The sequence below is a fragment of the Lepus europaeus genome, chromosome 18 (genome assembly GCF_033115175.1).
Source record: "Lepus europaeus isolate LE1 chromosome 18, mLepTim1.pri, whole genome shotgun sequence".
In the NCBI taxonomy this organism is placed as follows: domain Eukaryota; kingdom Metazoa; phylum Chordata; class Mammalia; order Lagomorpha; family Leporidae; genus Lepus; species Lepus europaeus.
The window spans coordinates 60,531,423-60,551,425 of record NC_084844.1 but is presented as its reverse complement, the minus strand read 5'-3'; the positions used below and the strand labels follow the sequence as shown (position 1 = coordinate 60,551,425).

The 20,003-nt window shown below is 49.1% G+C and overlaps 1 protein-coding gene across 1 annotated transcript in view; it reads right to left on the bottom strand.

Annotated features, from left to right (window-relative positions):
* Positions 1-20,003, bottom strand: part of LOC133746884 (multidrug and toxin extrusion protein 2-like) — a 47,982-nt gene that overhangs the window by 12,697 nt on the left and 15,282 nt on the right. The window contains exons 9-11 of the mRNA XM_062175122.1: positions 10,647-10,760; positions 9,539-9,606; positions 1,399-1,507 (exon numbers count right to left, since the gene is read on the bottom strand). Of these exons, the coding sequence (XP_062031106.1) occupies positions 1,399-1,507; positions 9,539-9,606; positions 10,647-10,760 (291 nt within the window). The remainder of the gene's footprint in view (positions 1-1,398; positions 1,508-9,538; positions 9,607-10,646; positions 10,761-20,003) is intronic.

Sequence of the window (20,003 nt, the reverse complement as noted above, 5' to 3'; positions counted from 1 at the left end):
GCCAGGAGCTTCTTCCGAGTCTCCCATGGGGTGCAGGGGCCCAAGGATTTGGGCCATCTTCTACTGTTTTCCCAGGACACAGCAGAGAGCTGGATTGGAAGTGGGACTCGAACTGGCACCCATATGGGATGCTGGTGCTGCAGGCCAGGGCAACCCTCCTGTGCTACAGTGCCCACCCCGCATCTCCTTTTTCTAAGAGACTCATGGGAAAGATGCTCAAGGAGATATCGTTATTGTGGTTTGAGGCTTTGAATCCCCTCCAGGTTCATGCTGAGGTTTATCTCCAGTGTGACAGCGCTGGGAGGTGCGGTCTTTGGGAGACTCTGCCATCACGAGTGGTATTAGGGCCCCGTACAGGGACTGAGGGAGGGAGGCGGTCCCCTTCCGTTCCTTCTGCCATGAGGACACAGCATCAAGGCGCCACCGTGAAAGCAGACAGCAGCCCTCACACACGGCCCACCCTGCTGCCGCCTGGGTTTGGGCCTTTCCCACGCTTCCTGAGCTGTGAGATAGAAATGTTGGGGTCTTTGTAAGTTACCCCATCTGTGGTATTCTGTCACGGCTCAGACGGCAAGATAACTAAAACTCTTTCCCAATTGCTCAGAGTACAGAGCGCTGGAGACGTAGAGGAGGCAGGAGCCACCCCAACTACAGTCATTAAGCAGGACTGCCGAAGATAATTACTGCCTTTGAAATTAGCTCAGTAATGGGGCCACGCTATGGCGCAGCGGGTTAAAGCCCTGGCCTGGAGCGCCCGCATCCCACATGGGCGCTGGTTCTAGTCCCGGCTGCTCCTCTTCTGATCCAGCTCTCTGCTATGGCCTGGGAAGGCAGTAGAAAATGGCCCAAGTGCTTGGGCCCCTGCACCCACGTGGGAGACCCGGAAGAAGCTCCTGGCTCCTGGCTTCGGATCGGTGCAGCTCCAGCTGTTGTGTCCAATTAGGGAGTGAACCAGTGGATGGAAGACCTCTCTCTCTGTCTCTACCTCTCTCTGTAACTCTGTCTTTCAAATAAATAACATAAATCTCTAAAATAAAAAAAAGAAATTATCTCAGTACTGCCAAGGATAACATTATATAGTTTGTAGATAGCAACAGAAAACCAATTAGCAGTAATTAGTATTAATATTACCAATTAGTACATTGGCAAGAGCATAAAGAACAGAGATCTGGATTGTGTATATGAGGGTACTTCAAAAAGTTTGTGGAAAATGGAATTAAGCAGGAAGTTTATTTTGATATAAAGCCATGCAGGTTTTTTTGTAATAGGCACTTTTATGAAGTTTTGGAAGGCCTTTCCTACACATTGATTTCAAATCTAGGGAGCTCGTAGGGAAACGCTGACACACGGATCCTCCAGTTACCCGCTAAACCCAGCCTGGCGGCCGGCATCACTCACCGGCACACAGGAGAGCGGCAGTGCAGGAGCACTGGGCCTGCTCAGCGCTCCCAGCTCCCAGGGCGTTGCCCACACGGACGCTGGCTGCCACCCCGAAGCCGAGGGGCACCTGGGAATTAACAAGCACAAAGCACAGTCACAAGTCACCAAAATCACCAGCGTCCAGTGACATGGAAACTCTAGACAGACTCAGAGCTCTGCATTCTAGAACCTTCTATCACCATGTGGCCGGAAGGACGCAGTGGCTCAGCCTCACCGGCACACGATTTCTCACTGCTCAGAAAAGTGTCTCGGCCACCCTGACTGTACCCCGTGGCAGATGGATCAGAGCAGAACCTGGACTTGAGGGCCAAACACCCTGTTTGTGGCTACACACACTCAGGAATTAAGTCCTGACACGCACTAGCTGCATTTCTGAGATTTAACTGACTCTAAGTTTATAAGTAATTTGTGAGGATTAAAGGAGCCATGTGCAGGAGCACTCACAGCAAAGCCTGGCACTCAGCGGGCACTCGGGAAAGGCTGATAAATCCAACACCCTAACAACCCTCAGTGGCAGTGGATGGATGAAATAAACATGTACACCCAAGAGTCAAGCAAATACACCTGTGCGAATGCAAAACCTTGATTTTAATCACTGACTGTGGAAACCTAGAGCAATGGGCATCCTTGCTTCCTAAACAGATGGTCACGCAACTTCCAGAATCGTCCTTCAGACCCTCAACTATTGTGGGGCACACACCACACACACCACTCTGAGTGTGGCGCTATTGCTTTTGCTGAGTTACACTTCAGCTTTTTTTTTTTTTTTTTTTTAGACAGGCAGAGTGGACAGTGAGAGAGAGAGACAGAGAGAAAGGTCTTCCTTTTCCATTGGTTCACCCCCCCAATGGCCACTGCGGCCGGCGCACTGCGCTGATCCAAAGCCAGGAGCCAGGTGCTTCCCCTGGTCTCCCATGGGGTGCAGGGCCCAAGCACTTGGGCCATCCTCCACTGCACTCCCTGGCCACAGCAGAGAGCTGGCCTGGAAGAGGGGCAACCGGGACAGAATCCAGAGCCCCGACCAGGACTAGAACCCAGTGTGCCGGCGCCGCAGGCAGAGGATTAGCCTAGTGAGCCGCAGCGCCGGCCTACATTTCAGCTTTAACTTCTCATTCCCACCAGAAGAAGCACCCTTCCTGCAGCCTTCGAATTTGCAACTGTTTCATCAAACTGGTTGTGTTGATAAAAATTTATATATATTAAGTTGTGGGAAGAGTTGAGGACATAAAAAGGCTTAAGACTTGTATGACCACGGTATATACGTATTTGACTTCTGGTTCAAGATGTACGACTGGCTCACGTAGTAAACTCTCTTCCCTCTCAAAATGCCACTAATAGGGGCCGGCGCTGTGGCAGAGCGGGTAAAGCCACCGTCTGCAGTGCTGGCATCCCATATGGACGCCGGTTCTAGTCCCAGCTGCTCCTCTTCCGATCCAGCTCTCTGCTATGGCCTGGGAAAGCAGTAGAAGATGGCCCAAGTCCTTGAGCCCCTGCTCCCATGTGGGAGACCTGGAAGAAGCTCCTGGCTCCTGGCTCCTGGCTTCGGATAGGCGCAGCTCTGGCCATTGCAGCCATCTGGGGAGTGAAGCAGCGGATGGAAGACCTCTCTCTCTCTCTCTCTCTCTTTCTCTCTGTGTGTAACTCTTGCAAGTAAATAAATAAATCTTTTTTTAAAATGCCACTAATAGAAAATAAACATCCATACTTAGTGGAAAATAAATTGTCAGCATTGAGAATAAAAGAGCAAACCGCTTTTGGAAAAGCTGCCACCACCTAGATGCCAGGGTGAAGCCACAGGAGGCCCACAGCGCAGGGAAGGCAGGACCGTGTGCGTGAGAAGTATTTGGGGAGACACGCCGGGGGGCGACAGACAGAATAGCCGATGCAAGCCAATCACATCCTTAAGGTTGCACGAATGATAGCCTCTGGGTCCCAGTTCCCTCCCCACTACGTATGTGACATAGCAGCACAGTCCTCCAACGGCACTACAGGGAGCAGTCCACGAGTCACCGTATGTAACGTGTTGACACTGCCGCCTGGATCCCAGCAAGTGGGTGGCTGTTACCCAGCTGCTAGCATTTGGAAGGCAAAGGAGAACTCTCATAACTGCATGTTCCTCATCTTACTTGGGAAGCCAAGCTGCAGGTGACAGATCAAGAAATAGAGGTGCGTGTTCATTATTTAAAGTCGTATCCACCCAGAAAGCTAGAAATAAAGAACAAAACCCACGGGGTTGCCCGGGATACTGCAGAGGGCGAGCTGCCTCCTCCCCCCGCTCCCGGAGCCAACAGCCGCTAGGTCACGGTGAGCAGAAGGCACGCAGCTCTGGTGACAATCACCAGAACTAGAGGCAGGAGGAGTCAAAAAGTGGGGCAGCTCTGGGGAACCAGACTAAAAAAAAAAAAGAGGAAGCGACGTGATTTTTCATTTTTATAAACTTCTAAAGGTAAGTACTTCAAAAAGTTGGTGGGAAACGGAAAGAAAAGCTATTTTGGTGCAAAAAAATTGGAGTTCCATACACGTGTTTTTTATAATGCTTATTTTCCATGAACTTTTTGAAAACTCACCATGAACTGCTTTTAGAGCAAAATATGAACTGCGTTGATAATCAGGCATTTTAAGAACACATACAGCCGGCGCCGCAGCTCACTAGGCTAATCCTCTACCTGTGGCGCCGGTACTCCGGGTTCTAGTCCTTGTTAGGGTGCCGGTTCTGTCCCGGTGGCTCCTCTTCCAGGCCAGCTCTCTGCTGTGGCCCAGGAGTGCAGTGGAGGATGGCCCAGGTCCTTGGGCCCTGCGCCCGCATGGGAGACCAGGAGGAAGCACCTGGCTCCTGGCTTCAGATCAGCTTGGTGCAGTGCGCCAGCCGTAGCAGCCATTTGAGGGGTGAACCAATGGAAGGAAAACATTTCTCTCTGTCTCTGTCTGTCTCACTAACTCTGCCTGTCAAAAAAAAAAAAACAAACAAAAACAAAACAACAACAAAAAAAAAACACATACAAGTTTAAAAGAAAACAGAAAAAATGGGGGCCAGTGCTGTGACATAGCAGGTTAAAGCCCTGGCCTGAAGCACCAGCATCTCATATGGGCACCAGTTCGAGTCCCAGCTGCTCCTCTTCCGATCCAGCTCTCTGCTATGGGCTGGGAAAGCAGTGGAAGATGGCCCAAGTGCTTGGGCCCCTGCTCCCGCATGGGAGACCCAGAAGAAGCTCCCGGCTCCTGGCTTCAGATCGGTACAGCTCCGGCTGTTGTGGCCATTTGGGGAGTAAATCAGCAGATGGAAGACCTCTCTTTCTGTCTCTACCTCTCTCTGTAATTCTGTCTTTCAAATAAAATAAAATAAATCTTTTTTAAAAAAAAAAAGAAAATAGAAAAAATTATATATATGCAAGTGATGGAAAGCTAGTAACAATCTATTTATAATGAGTTCATATAAATTGGTGAGAATACTACTCCCCAAACTGACAAACAGGCAAAGGACTCACACAGATAATTAAAAACAAAACAAAGATTGCAGTTAAACATAAACATATTGGCCGGTGCCGCGGCTCACTAGGCTAATCCTCCGCCTGCGGCGCCGGCACACCAAGTTCTAGTCCCGGTTGCTCCTCTACCAGTCCAGCTCTCTGCTGTGGCCCGGGAGTGCAGTGGAGGATGGCCCAAGTGCTTGGGCCCTGCACCCACATGGCAGACCAGGAGAAGCACCTGGCTCCTGGCATTGGATCGGTACAGCGCACCGGCTGTAGCAGCCATTTGGGGGGTGAACCAACAGAAGGAAGACCTTTCTCTTTGTCCCTCTCTCTCACTAACTCCGCCTGTCAAAAACAAACAAACAAACAAACAAACAAAAAACCACACCATGAACATATCATTTATTCAAAAAAGAAAAGAAAATACCCATTTTCTTCTATTAACAGCAAAAGATGTTTTGAAGTACTCCTTTCCGGTACGATCTTCTGTACTTGGGATAGTGCTAATAGTCAGCTTTCGACGAGGATGGCACTGATCTGAGGACCACTGTGGGAGGCACCGCCTTCTTAACAAGGTGAATAACCAGATCTGGCTACAAGAGTTTCTCAGGCATGGCAAGGCAAGACACTGTGGCAAAAAATGACCTAAATGAAGGATCTCTGTGAGTGAGATCCCAGCAGAAAGAACGGGCCATCAAAGTAGGAGGTGCCTTTCTCTGAAGGGAAGAGAGAACTTCCACTTTGACTATGACCTGGTCTAAATAAGATCGGAGTTGGCGAACTCAGAAGGCCTCCATAGCCTTGGCAACTCATGACTAGAGCCTAGGGTGATTACTGACGCCATAAACAAGAGTGTCAATTTGTTAAGTCAACAACAGGAGTCACTGTGCACTTACTCCTCATGTAGGATCTCTGTCCTTAATGTGTTGTACAATGTGAATTAATGGTATAACTGGTACTCAAACAGTGCTCTATACTTTGTGTTTCTGTGTGGGTACAAACTGTTGAAATCTTTACTTAGTATATACTAAATTGATCTTCTGTATATAAAGATAATTGAAAATGAATCTTGATGTGAATGGGATGGGAGAGGGAGCGGGAGATGGGAGGGGTGCGAGTGGGAGGGAAGTTATGGGGGGGAAAAGCCACTGTAATCCAAAAGCTGTACTTTGGAAATTTATATTTATTAAATAAGTTAAAAGAAAAACAAGATGAATAACACAATCAAGTTCCCCAATCCACGAACACAAGACTGGACAAATGGATCCTAGAATCCATGGGCTGAAGAAGGCCCTGGAGACTCAAGACGGTCACGGACGAGAAGAGACTGGAGAACGCACCCCCAGCTCAACACTAACACCCGGAGACAGTGAGATACCATCAAAGTGCTGGGCCAGCAGGCGGGCCCTCCACCAGCTAAGCTGCTGCCCTCCACAGAGGGAGATTCCAGGGCGCTGGTCAGCCCAGGCTGAGGCTTCTCCGTGAACAGGCCTCGGAATCTACACCAGCGCGACTGTAGCTCTTAAACCTGACCGTAATCGTGGAGGCTAAGCCACACAACTGAAAACAAGGTGAGAATAAAGTAAGGCAAGATTAAGGAAGTTAAAGCCATCTAGGTGTATCTGGGGGGGAGACAGTGATGACAGACTTACAGGTTTTACAGCAGGCACGTACCCACGTGGACATGTTGAAAGCAATCCTCGGGCCGGCACCGCAGCTCACTAGGCTAATCTTCTGCCTAGCAGCGCCGGCACACCGGGTTCTAGTCCCGGTTGGGGCACCAATTCTGTCCCGGTTGCCCCTCTTCCAGGCCAGCTCTCTGCTGTGGCCCGGGAAGGCAGCGGAGGATGGCGCAAGTGCTTGGGCCCTGCACCCGTATGGGAGACCAGGAGGAGGCACCTGGCTCCTGCCTTCGGATCGGCGCGGTGCGCCAGCCGCAGCGCGCCAGTCGCGGCGGCCATTGGAGGGTGAACCAACGGCAAAAGGAAGACCTTTCTCTCTGTCTCTCTCTCTCACTGTCCACTCTGCCTGTCAAAAAATAGAAAAAAAAAAAAGCAATCCTCGAACACATGCAGTAAGATACAAGATTCACTATCTCCTGTCAATGCCTCTGAACACCTCGTCCCCAAAGGCCTTCCAATCTCCCCTATGTACATAATGAAATTCCCACTATGTACGTAACGACCTGCATCCCCCACACATTCTGCGTCTCTGTGCGTCTTTGTTTTATTCTACCCTCCTTATTTCCATCATTTTCCGTGCGCAGTTAAGGTCTTTAGCCTATCAAGTATTAAATTTCAATGGCTATATACTCTATTTCTGCAAGTTCTACTTGACTGTTTTCCAAACACTGTTCTTTTAGTTTCAATTCCTCCTTTTTTAAAAGATAAAAAAAAAAAAACAATTACTGGTTTATGTGGGAGAGAGGGACCTCTCGTCCAGTACCTTTGACAGCTGGGAACTGGGCCCACAAGGAACCCAAGCCAAGACTCCCATATAGGTGGCAGGAGCCCAGCCAGGTCTGCCCTTGTGCTAGCTGCAGTCGGTAGGCGGGGCCATGAATCAATCCAGGTTTCCCGATGTGGGAAGTGGGTATCTTACACGGAGTCTTCACTGCTGGGCGCAGGCCCACCCCTTCATTCACTGTTTCATGTTTCATGATTCTATGCATAATTTTTATTTTCTTTCTCATTATTACATCATTGGTTCAATTTCTGAACTCCAATTTTCCCCATGTGTTGTGTCTTAACTTTGGCTTATGGTGGATTCTTTGTACTTTCTCAGTTTTATTAAAAGCTCATCACTACATAAGGGGACGTCAAGCCTCGAGGCACAGTGGCCTACAGTCCTGTAGCCTGGACGACTCTCCGTGCCCAGAAAGGCAGCGACTCACACCTGCCTCTCACTCATCGTTCCACAAGGCCCCTGGCAACCTTGAAGCAGAGGGCTTCAAGGACATTTGAGACAGCGACTGAGACATGGCTCGGGATGCCCCTCATCCCACACTGGAGTAAATGGGTGAGAAACTAAGGATCCCGTGGAAGTCCGGCTTCCTGCTCATGCACACCGTGGGAGGCAGCAGGCCAGGTCCCCGCCCCCAGCATGAGAGACCTGGACGGAGTTCCCGGCTCTCAGCTTCAGCCTGGCCCAGCCCAGGCTGCTGCGGACATTTGTGGACAAGAACATTCTCTCTCATACACACACACACACACTCTCGCCCTCCCTCTGCTTTTCAGAAAAAAACAAACAAACCAAACAACCCAAGGGCCACTCTCCAACCTTATCCTGTGCCGGCCCCGGGCAGCGCTCAGCCCAGCCGCTGGCTCCCTCTGAAGCTGCTGTGCCCTGGGCCTCCTCCATGTGTTCTCCGCACATCCTCCCCTCCACACTCGCTGCCTACTGTGTCCTTGACCACGTCTCCTTCCGTTTCCGACCTCTCCACGCCGGGCTGGCTCCTAGACCTGCTCTGTTTGCACTCCTAGACGACCATGCCAATTGCCATTAAAATTGTTTTTATTTTCCATTTTAAAAATTAAAAAAAAAAAACATGGAAACAAAAAATGTCCCATAATCCCACTGCCCACGGACCTCTGCTGCTTTACAAACAAAGGTGGTTCTCTGTACAGGGTTGGAATAGCCCAAAGGCCCCCCAAGGTAAAAGGTGTCACCCCCACACCGCGGTTCAAGCTGAAACCCCTGGAGGTAGCTGTGATGGAAGACGCACGCACGCCCCGACTACGGCCTGGCAGCCCGGCCTCAGCACATCACCAAGGCTTTGTCTTCACCAGCAGCCTCCTGCCCACACCTCTCCCCTCTGGGTCAGCCTCTGTAGGGCACAAGAGGCTGTGTCCCCTGGGGGAGTCCCCAGGCCCTACGCCCCCCCCCCCCTCCTGCCTATGACAACCACACCTCCCCCAGTTCCTCGGTGGCCCAGGAGCCCTGGGCCAGGCGCCCCAGTGGGCTGTCCAGGCCAGTTTTTCCACACAGAAAGGCCCCGCCTGACTCGCTATCTCTTTTTATGTCTCTCAAATATTTTTGGCTTTTTTTTTTTAAAGATATCGTACAAACAAGGGTGCTTCAAAAAGTTCACGGAAAACAGAATTAAAAGCTAAGTTTGTTCTGGGGTCTTCACAGGAAAAAAGCTATGTCTAGGCTTCCGACTGTTTTGCACCAATTCAACCTACCTTTCAGTTCCAGGTTTTTTTTTTTTTATTCACAGACTCTTTGGAGTACTCTCACATGTGATGTGTGCAATGCACGTACCCAGTGTTTATTTGTTTACCTCTGTCTCCCCACCAGGCCACAGGCACGAGAGGTCAGGAGCTACCTCCTCCTCACCTCCATCATATCCCAGCATCAGTGCCCTCCCTGCTTGCATGCATTTGCCAGGCACTGTGTTAAGAATTAGATGCACGATCTCATTCCACACCTGCAAAGTGGGCACGTGCCCATTCTGTACACAAGGAAACAGAAGCTGAGAACAGTTAGGAAAAGAGCTGGGGGTAGCACGGCTGACGGGCAGCATGGCCAGGACACCTCGTCCCTCTCCAGTGTGTCTCTCTCCCTCCCTCTCCTCCCATCTCCCCTCCCCACCCCGCCCTGTGCCAAGTCTCACCTGAGGTTCTTACCATGTAGGCTACAGAGGCCAGTTCGTAAACGATGGCTTGGGCCCCAAGCTCTGTGACGTTGATCAGCCCTGAAATGTCAGCACACACAGACAATGTTTCAAAGAGTGGGCCGAAGCAAGCCCCTTCCTTGCGGCACTAGAACGTGCTCTAAGAGAAGCCGAGCGCTTCCCCTAGATGTAACCGGGTGCCAAGACTCCCCACCTGTGCTGAGGAGGCCCTCAGGGCGGCCCTTCCTGCAGAGGAGACATGGGCTCCGTCTGGGGGCCCCTCACCCTGCCACCGAGGGACGAAACATCAGGTGTCCAAGGAGGAAGGGGGAGGCCCCTGGAGCTGCAGAATGTTCCGCGGGACAGGCGGGTTCACGTTGTGGGAGGGGAGGAGAGGCCACAGAACTCCCTCTGCACAGCCGATGGGACAACCGAGGCAGCAGTGCCACAGTCTTATCATTCTCTGTCTCTGTGTTCCCATGACAACACTCGGACGGCTCAGGAGGATGCTGGGACCAAAACTGTCGCGGTCCCAACAGAATCAGGGGCCAAGGCTGGAACAAAGCCACTGTAGCCCCTCTGTGTTTGTGAAAAGCCTTCAAAAACGTGGCACGAAACCCCAGCATCTCCCAAATGAAGGGCAGGGCAGGGCGGGTAGTCAGGGCTGGGGAGGGTGAGAAGTTGATAAGCAGGTTCAAGGCCACGGTTACGTGGGAGGAACAAGAAGTCACACAGCCGATGACTGCAGCTAACAATAATAGCGAGGAGAGCATGTTAAGTGTTCTCATCACGATAAATGTTAGGCCAATTACTCTAATTGTGCATTATACAACGTACACGTGTCTCAAAACATCACCTCGTGTCTCCTAAGTACGTATGTGTGATGGTGTGTCAATCAAAATGAGATATGTAAATAAAAAGGAGAAAAGGACCAAAAGCAAAATGACAGGTGGCGTAGTAGAAGTAGAGCTGCACCGAGGTGAACCTGCTGATGGCTGGACGAGGGTCTAAACCTGTCCTGTGGAATGGGGCGGGGCAGACAGGTAGATCCAGAATCTTCTGGCAAGCTCTGGAAACGTGGCCGCTGGGCTGCGGGCAGTTTCTGTGGCGCGCAGACACACCTGCAAGGAAAGTGCCGATCTCAAAGCTCCACCACTCGATGCACACCATGAACAAGCTGGGAATGGCCAGACGGGTGTATGAGCCCCACTCCTGCAAGCAGTCCACGGTCCAACCTGGAGAACAGGAAGCAAAGAGCTGTTCAATACCAGGAATTTGACTGCACGCACCCGCCTCTTCCAAATGGGCCGGAGATGAGGGAGGGGTGACCTCGGCTTCCCAGCAAAAGGTAAAGAAAATCCCACCGGGGCAGAGTGTGGGATGGCAGGCACCAAGCTGGCAACACTTAGTAAAACCGAACCCAGGCTATGCCCTGTCACTTACACGACCCACTCCTGGGAAACTTTCATATAAGAGCTCCATAAAAGTCGCGTGGGATACTCCCTGTGGTAGAGTATGGCTGTCAGGTGTTGCGGACATCAAGGAGCCAAGCTTAGGAGAGAAGTGCCTTGTGACAAAGCCAAACCTGGAATGACAGATGGCTGCAGACGCAGCTGAGGCAACACGGGTACAGCCACCCACCTACCACACACGCAACACTGAGGTCCTAAAGTGTGCTGTGCTCACAAACAACCAGAGTACAAAGGCATCAGTTGGCTAAAACAAAGCAAAAACCTTCAGGGGGCTGGCACTGTGGCAGGTCACCACCCACGGTACTGGCAACCCATATGGACGCTGGTTCAAGTCCTGGCTGCTCCACTTCCCTGTTAATGTGCCTGGGAAAGCAGCGGAAGATGACCCAAGTGCTTGGGCCCTTGTACCCACATGGGAGACCCAGAAGAAGCTCCTGGCTCCTGGCTTAGGCCTGGCCCAGCTCTGGCTATTGCAGCCATCTGGGGGAGTGAATCAGCGGATGGAAGACCTTTCTCTCTCTCTCTCTCTCTCTCTCTGTCTCTCTCTCTGCCTCTGCTCTGCCTCTCTGTAACTCTGCCTTTCAAATAACTAACTAAATCTTTTTAAAAAATAACTAAATAAAAAACTTCTGTGCCTCGAAGGACATAACCAAAGTGTGGAAAGGCAGCCCGTGGAGGTCATGGACCTGCCGGGGGTGCCTGGAGCCCGATCTCCAGGACCCACAAACACGTCCTACAGCTCAAGAACACAACGCCCAACCGCTCGACTGCCAGACGGGCAAAGGTACCTGTGCAGACCTCTCTCCAAAGAAACACCTAGCAAGTTTATGAAAAGATGCTCAACAGTATTATTTTAAGATTTTGTTTATTTACTAACTTTGTACACAGAAGACCCGTACAAATGACTCTTAATGGAGAATGGGACTGGGAATGGGAGGAGGAGGAGGAGGGGTGGGAGTGTGGGTGGGAGGGAAGATATGGCGGGAAGAGTCACTATATGCCTAAAGTTGTACTTAGGAAATTTGTATTCCTTAAAGAAAAGGTTTCTTTGGGGGAAAAAAAGAAAAAAAGAAGGTGGCTGGGGAGAAAGAATTGTGACATTTGATCTGAGGAAAGGACAGAGGGAAGAGGAGATGCACATTGTAAAATATCGTGGCCAGCACTGGCTGCCGGTCCACCCACACTGCTCCTCCTTCCGCAAAGCCTCCTTTTCTTCTGGGCACCCACACCTTCTTTGCACCTCGATGCTGAACCAACTACCCTGCAACTTCTGGTTACGTGAGCCAGCTACATAAGCTTAATAAATTAGGTGAAGCTAAGTTGAACTGTTTTTTTTTCCCCTTTCAAACATGTAGCTGAATGACTCCTGATATAAATACGCACACCAAAAATACAATATTTTCAACCCACAATGTAACAATGTATTTCTTTTTTTATTTTTTATTTTTAAATTTTTTTTATTTTTTAGACAGGCAGAGTGGACAGTGAGAGAGAGAGACATACAGAAAGGTCTTCCTTTGCCGTTGGTTCACCCTCCAATGGCCGCTGTGGCCAGCGCATTGCGCTGATCCGAAACCAGGAACCAGGTGCTTCTCCTGGTCTCCCATGCGGGTGCAAGGTCCAAGCACCTGGGCCATCCTCCACCGCACTCCCGGGCCACAGCAGAGAGCTGGCCTGGAAGAGGAGCAACCGGGACAGAATCTGGCGCCCCGACCGGGACTAGAACCTGGTGTGCCGGTGCCGCAAGGCGGAGGATTAGCCTATTGAGCCACGGCGCCGGCTACAATGTATTTCAATAATAATGATCAGTGGATGCTAAAACCTCTGGATGAGAGCTCTTTGAGGGAACCAGACAGTTAATTGTTAGGGAAATATGAATATGGATACAGATCACATGATACTCTTTTTCATTTGTTACCTATTTAGTTGAAAGTCAAAGAGAGAAAAAGAGAGCTCCCATGCCCTGGCTTACTCCCCAGATGCTTGCAATGGTTAGCACTGGATCAAGCCAAAGCCAGATCTCCAAGGTGGGTGGCAAGAATCCAAATACTTAGGCCTTCACTGGTGCCTCCCAGGGTCTGCGTTAGCAGGAAGCTGGATTGGAGTGGAACCAGGACTCAAGTCCAGGCACTTAAGTGTGGGACATGGGCATCTTAACTGCTGGGCCAGATGCCAGCCCCAGTAATACAGGTTTATAAAGATTTATTTATTTGCAAGGCAGAGTTATAGGTGGCGGGGGGTAGGGTAGGGAGAGGGAGAGAGAATCATCGGCTGGTTCACTCCCCAAATGGCCGCAATGGCCACAGCTGAGCCAGGCCAAAGCCAGGAGCCAGGAGCCAGGAGCCAGGAGCCAGGAGCCAGGAGCCAGGAGCTGGTTCCTGTGGGTGCAGGGGCCCAAGCACTTGGGCCATCTGGTGCTGCTTTCCTGTGAGTGTTAGCATGAAGCTGTGTCAGCCGGCGCCGTGGCTCACTAGGCTAATCCTCCACCTTGCGGCGCCGGCACACCGGGTTCTAGTCCCAGTCGGGGTGCCGGATTCTGTCCTGGTTGCCCCTCTTCCAGGCCAGCTCTCTGCTGTGGCCAGGGAGTGCAGTGGAGGATGGCCCAAGTGCTTGGGCCCTGCACCCCATGGGAGACCAGGAGAAGCACCTGGCTCCTGCCTTGGGATCAGCGCAGTGCACTGGCTGCAGTGTGCCGGCCGCGGCAGCCATTGGAGGGTGAATCAACGGCAAAAGGAAGACCTTTCTCTCTGTCTCTCTCTCTCTCTCTCACTGTCCACTCTGACTGTCAAAAAAAAAAAAAGAAGTGGAACAGCTGGGGCACTAACCAGCACCCATGTGGGATGCCGGCATCCCAGGTGGTGGGCTTAACCCACTACCCTACAACACTGCTCCCGCCATGATACTTTTAAATGTCATATTCAGTAAATTTTGATTTCTCTTCCGTATACTGGTAATATCGTGGTTATTCAGGAGAATGCAGCTGGAGAGGTACATACTGATATAATTACTTGGTGAACTTTTGAGATGTCAGTACTTAGCTAGACAACAACAAATGGCCGGAATGTTTTCCCCTAATTTCATGTGCTGGAACCAAAAGGTAACGCAAATTTCCCATGAAGTTTATTTATTTGTTTGAAAGCCAGAGAGACACAGAGGGCCCCCATCTGCTGGTGCACTCCCCAAATGTCCAATATTGTTGGGGCTGGGCTGGGACTGAAGCTTGCAGTCACTCAACCCAAGTCTCCCATGAGAATGGCAAGAACCTCACTACCGGAGCCATCTCCGCTGTCTCCCAGGGTCTGTGTTAGCAGCCGGTTAGAACTGGAGTGGAGCTGGGACTCAAGTCCGGGCACTGATACGGGATACAAGCATCCTAATTGACATCTTAGCTGCTTGGCCAAACACCTGACCCCTCGATGAGCTTTCTGAAGGCCCTTCATGTATCAACATACATGAAGATGAAAGGGACAAATATGGCAAAATATTAACAACAACTGGCACATCTGGATAAATCATATGTGAATGGCCAACAAACCATTCTTCTCACTTTTTTGGTGGGCTGGAACATTTCAAAAGTTAAAATTTTAAAAAGTGGTTGGGATTACAAACTACTTAAAAATATTCAAGGGTGGGGCCAGCACCGTGGCTCACTTTAATCCTCCACCTATGGCGCCAGCATCTGATATGAGCACCGGGTTCTAGTCCCGGTTGCTCCTCTTCCGATCCAGCTCTCTGCTGTGTCCCGGGAGTGCAGTGGAGGATGGCCCAAGTGCTTGGGCCCTGCACCTGCATGGGAGACCAGGAGGAAGCTCCTGGCTCCTGGCTTTAGATCAGCGCAGCTCTAGCCATGGCAGCCATCTGGGGGGTGAACCAACGGAAGGAAGACCTTTCTCTCTGTCTCTCTCTCTCACTGTCTAACTCTATCTATTAAATAAATTTTTAAAAAATATTCAAGGGTAATGCAAAAACACAGCAGCTAATGCTTGTTGAGTACACCTTATGTTATCATCCCAGTTCTAACATCATCATGTGAGTTCTAACACCATCATGTGGATTAACTCAGTTAATCTTCGCAAGAATTCAATGATGCGAGTCCCACTGTGACTTCTGTTGTCACCACTTTACAGATGAGGCTCACAAATTGTCCCACTGTGACAAAGTGGTGGCAGCAGCAGTGTGGCCGCCTGAGGTCCCTTCTATGCAGACTCCAGGAGAGAACTGTTTAAATCTAGGCAAACTAAACATGCAGGCAGATGCTCCTCACCTAGGCACATGTTTGCCGGCTGGGAACAGCCCTCGGTATGCACCTGCAGCAAGCCATGGACCTCCCGGACATACTGGCTACCCTGGCCCTAGGCTGGCTGTCCAGGGCCCATCTGCAGGCTTTGCAGTTACTGGTCCTGGAAGCTTTCCCGTCCCAAATCAGCCAGGTGGGCTTGAGGGGGTACCGTGCATGCCAGCACTGCCACCTCCACCTTGATTGGAATATTTAACTCAGATAACCACTCATCAACAAACTGAACTACTCAAAGTCTTCATAGGTTTTGACGCTAGGAACAGAGTGAGGCGCAGCGTTGGAGGGAGGGTTTCCTTTGCAGTGGAAGATGACTGATGGCCGTGCCAGGAACGGTTATGGGGCTTCTGGCTTCACGATAATGTGAGCCCAAAAGGGCAACAGCAGTGGTAGGCCCAGCTCCTTCTGGCGACAGAGACGCTAGCTCCCCCTGGTGTACCTACAGGTCATGTCGCTCTCAGACCCGGCACCCGCGCCTGCCACAGCTGGAACTCACAATGCAAAGAAAAGAGGACGTGCTGGGTCCGTGCGCTTTGTGTGGCTGTCGTGGACATGTTGATTTTGAGGTTAAATCTCGCGATGAAAGAGGTGTGGCTGGAGAGGTCTCTAAGCAGTGGACTGGGCCTTGGGGACACTGGTCACTGTGGGATCCGGTTCCCTTCAAGACTTCCACGCGATGCTCGGGGCCAGTTCCCTCCTTAGCTTCGCGTTTTCTGAAAGCACTACAGGCTGAGACCAAAAGGCCTTCGGGATTGATCTAAACTCCTCGGAAAACGTGAAATCTGCATATTGACTGGGGATAGCTAAAAGGAAAACTTAACTGTTTTCTTTTGTGAAATGCCTTCCGTGAATTAAGCTGGGATGCCTGTAGCTCCAGTACTGTGATTCTGCGTTGTAGAGTTTATTTTCCCTATCACTGCCTCATTTTGACATTTATTTTATTTTTATTTATTTTTGCATTATGTACTGTGCATTTGTGAGAAGGGACATGGGCATTTTTGCATTTAGAAATGGAACTTTTTATGAAAAATGTCTTTGGATTATAAAATCTGATTTATTTTCTTTCTTTTTAATTTGACAGAGTTATAGACAGAGAGAAAGGTCTTCCTTTGCCGTTGGTTCACCCTCCAATGGCTGCTACGGCCTGCGCGCTGCGCCGATCCGAAGCCAGGAGCCAGGTGCCTCCTCCCGGTCTCCCATGCGGGTGCAGAGTCCAAGCACCTGGGCCATCCTCCACTGCACTCCTGGGCCACAGCAGAGAGCTGGACCAAAAGAGGAGCAACCGGGACAGAATCCGGCGCCCATATGGGATGCTGGAGCCGCAGGCGGAGGATTAACCAAGTGAGCCACGGCGCTGGCCCCAAAATCTGATTTATTTTCTACATTTATAATATATTGCTTAAAAGCTTACTAGAGTAATATTCATATAAAAGTAGAAATCATTCCATTTTAAATCTAATTACAATTTATTTCACTTCAAAGCTAATGGCATTTTGCAAGTACTATATATTCAAAAAGTTAAAAAATAACACTTTCTGTTCAAATAATTCTCAGTACATATATCATTGAGGAAAAGTTAGCTTTTTAGGTATTTTCAGGAAATTGTATTATATTCAACTTCTATTGGTGGATCTACTATATATAAGACATTTATGTGGGCACAATAATAAATTTGTAAATGGCTTTCAGTGAACAAAGGAAGATGTGATTCTTTCCAAAAGAAGAACACATTTGAAGGCTCGTGCCCTCTAAAACTGGGTATTTTTGCAATTTCTGGTTACTATTTATAGGCAAAATATTTAACTTCTGTATTCTATCATCCCTAGATCACAGTAATTATAATATTCCTCAGATATTGAGTAGAATTTCTGAATTTCTTTTTTTTTTTTTTTTTTGACAGGCAGAGTGGACAGTGAGAGAGAGAGAGAGACAGAGAGAAAGGTCTTCCTTTTGCCGTTGGTTCACCCTCCAATGGCCGCCGCGGTAGGCGCCCTGCGGCCGGCGCACCGCGCTGATCCGATGGCAGAAGCCAGGTGCTTCTCCTGGTCTCCCATGGGGTGCAGGGCCCAAGCACATGGGCCATCCTCCACTGCACTCCCCGGCCACAGCTGAGAGCTGGCCTAGAGGGGGGGCAACCGGGACAGAATCCGGCTCCCGACCGGGACTAGAACCTGGTGTGCCGGCGCCGCTAGGCAGAGGATTAGCCTATTGAGCCGCGGCGCCGGCTTAGAATTTCTGAATTTCTTCAGAGTATAAATTTCAAAAATAGTCTGATAGATTATTTATAATAACAAAATATCTGAAATAAAAACATTGCTATATAAACAAACAAACAAAAACAGAAGAAGTGGGACTTGAACCTGGACAGTCTGGCTCTGGAGTTTAACCACAGAGCCCTCCTACTGCCTCCCTGAGGGAGAGGTGCTCCAGGAAGAGTGGAGAACAGCAGAAACAAGGAAGAAAGAAAGTTGACCATGAACACAGAAAACAAAAATTTTTTTTTAAAAGCAGCAAGCTTGGGGGTGGCTCCAGGGCACAGTAGGTTATCTTCTACCTGCAATGCCAGCATCCCATATGGGTGCCGGTTCTAGTCCCGGCTGCTCCACTTCCAATCCAGCTCTCTGCTATGGCCTGGGAAAGCAGTAGAAGATGACCCAAGTCCTTGGGCCCCTGCACCCACGTGGGAGACCTGGGAGAAGCTCCTGGCTCCTGGCTTTGGCCTGGCACAGCTCTGACCGTTGCAGCCACTGGAGAGTGAACCAATGGACAGAAGACCTTTCTCTCTGTCTCTCTCTCTCACTGTCTAACTCTGCCTGTCAAAAAAAAAAAAAGAAAGAAAGAAAGAAAAGAAAAAAGAAACACAAAGTAAAAGTAACAATAGTGAAAAGGACAGAGGAGAAGTAAATGTTTACTTTTTTATAGTAACACTCAGTATGAGAAAATTTGATTATGTTTTAAAACATTGCACATTTTGTATAAACTGTATTTTAAAACTACTTCATGTGGCCAAAAGCATTTATGAGACTGATACATTAGACTTAAAAGATATTAATTAAATACTTAACAGTGATAAATTTCCAATCAGTGTATAAACACTTGAAGAAATTTAAATTGTTCATTCAAGTTTTTGGTGTTTACGTGTGTAAGTACTGTGTGACTATTTGGAGGAATGCTGATTAAAGAATGTTAAATGGTTAATAAATTCACATCAAATACAGAAATCTACACCCAAAGCTCCCCAAACATTGAAGGATCTATTGCTCTGGGGTAACTAACTAGATGCACCTGTGTTAATAAAAACCTAAATAAGGCAGAATTATTCTTAGGTGTTTAAATCCAATTGAAAATTGATCCCTGTTAAAAATAAGAGTGGGAATAAGAGAGGGTGGAGATGCACAGTTCAGCACGCGTTTCCTTGGAGTTACCCCTGAGGCTAAAGCTGAAAACTTGCCATGGGACTCCAAATCCCATTAAGTTGGCAAATACTAATGCCATCTTACATGTTAAATTGATCATATTAAGCGTGTAATTGATTATATAGATAGGATTAAGTGTCAAAGAGATCATATAAATAAGACCAATCATCTGGTAATAACAATAGATAGAATTAAAAAGATGAGAATGATCCAACATGGGTAGCAGGCCACACAGCAGATTAATAGAATGACAAATGCCCTAAACAGCACTCTGACCTCAGAATCAGCCCTTAAGACATTCAGATCTGGCTGAAAAGCCCATGAGAGTATTTCAGGCATGGAAAGCCAAGACACTTTGGCAAAAAATGATCTACATGAAGGATCTCTGTGAGATCCCAGTGGAAAGAACGGGCCATCAAAGAAAGAGGTACTTTTCTCTGAAGGGAGGAGAGAACTTCCACTCTACTTGTGGAACACTGATGGAGTTTGTGGACTCAAAAGGCTTCCATAGCCTTGGAAGCTCACAACAAGACCCTCGGGTGATTACTGACATCATAAATAAGAGTGTCAATTGTTAAATCAACAACAGGAGTCACTGTGCACTTGCTCACCATGTATGAGTTGTACAATGAGAATTAATGGTAAAAACTAGTCTTCAAACAATACTTCACACTTTGTGTGTCTGTGTGGGTTCAAACTGTTGAAATCTTTACTTAGTATAGAGTTGATCTTCTGTATATAAAGATAATTAGGCCGGCGCCATGGCTCAATAGGCTAATCCTCCGCCTTGCAGCGCTGGCACACCGGGTTCTAGTCCTGGTTGGGGCACCGATTCTGTCCCGGTTGCCCCTCTTCCAGTCAAGCTCTCTGCTGTGGCCATGGAGTGCAGTGGAGGATGGCCCAAGTGCTTGGGCCCTGCACCCCATGGGAGACCAGGAGAAGCACCTGGCTTCTGGCTTTGGATCAGCGTGGTGCGCCAGCCACAACGCACCGGCTGCGGGAGCCATTGGAGGGTGAACCAATGGCAAAAAGGAAGACCTTTCTCTCTGTCTCTCTCTCTCTCACTGTCCACTCTGCCTGTCAAAAAAAATATAATTAAAAATGAATTTTAATGAAGAACGGGATGGGAAAGGCAGTAGGAGGTGGGACAGTTTAGGGGTGGGAGGGCGGGCATGGGGGAAGAATTGCTATATTCCAAAAGCTGTACCTATGTAATTTATATTTATTAAATAAAAAATTTCTAAAAAAAAAAAAAAAGCCTATGAAGATACAACTGCTTTCTCTGTCACTAAAACT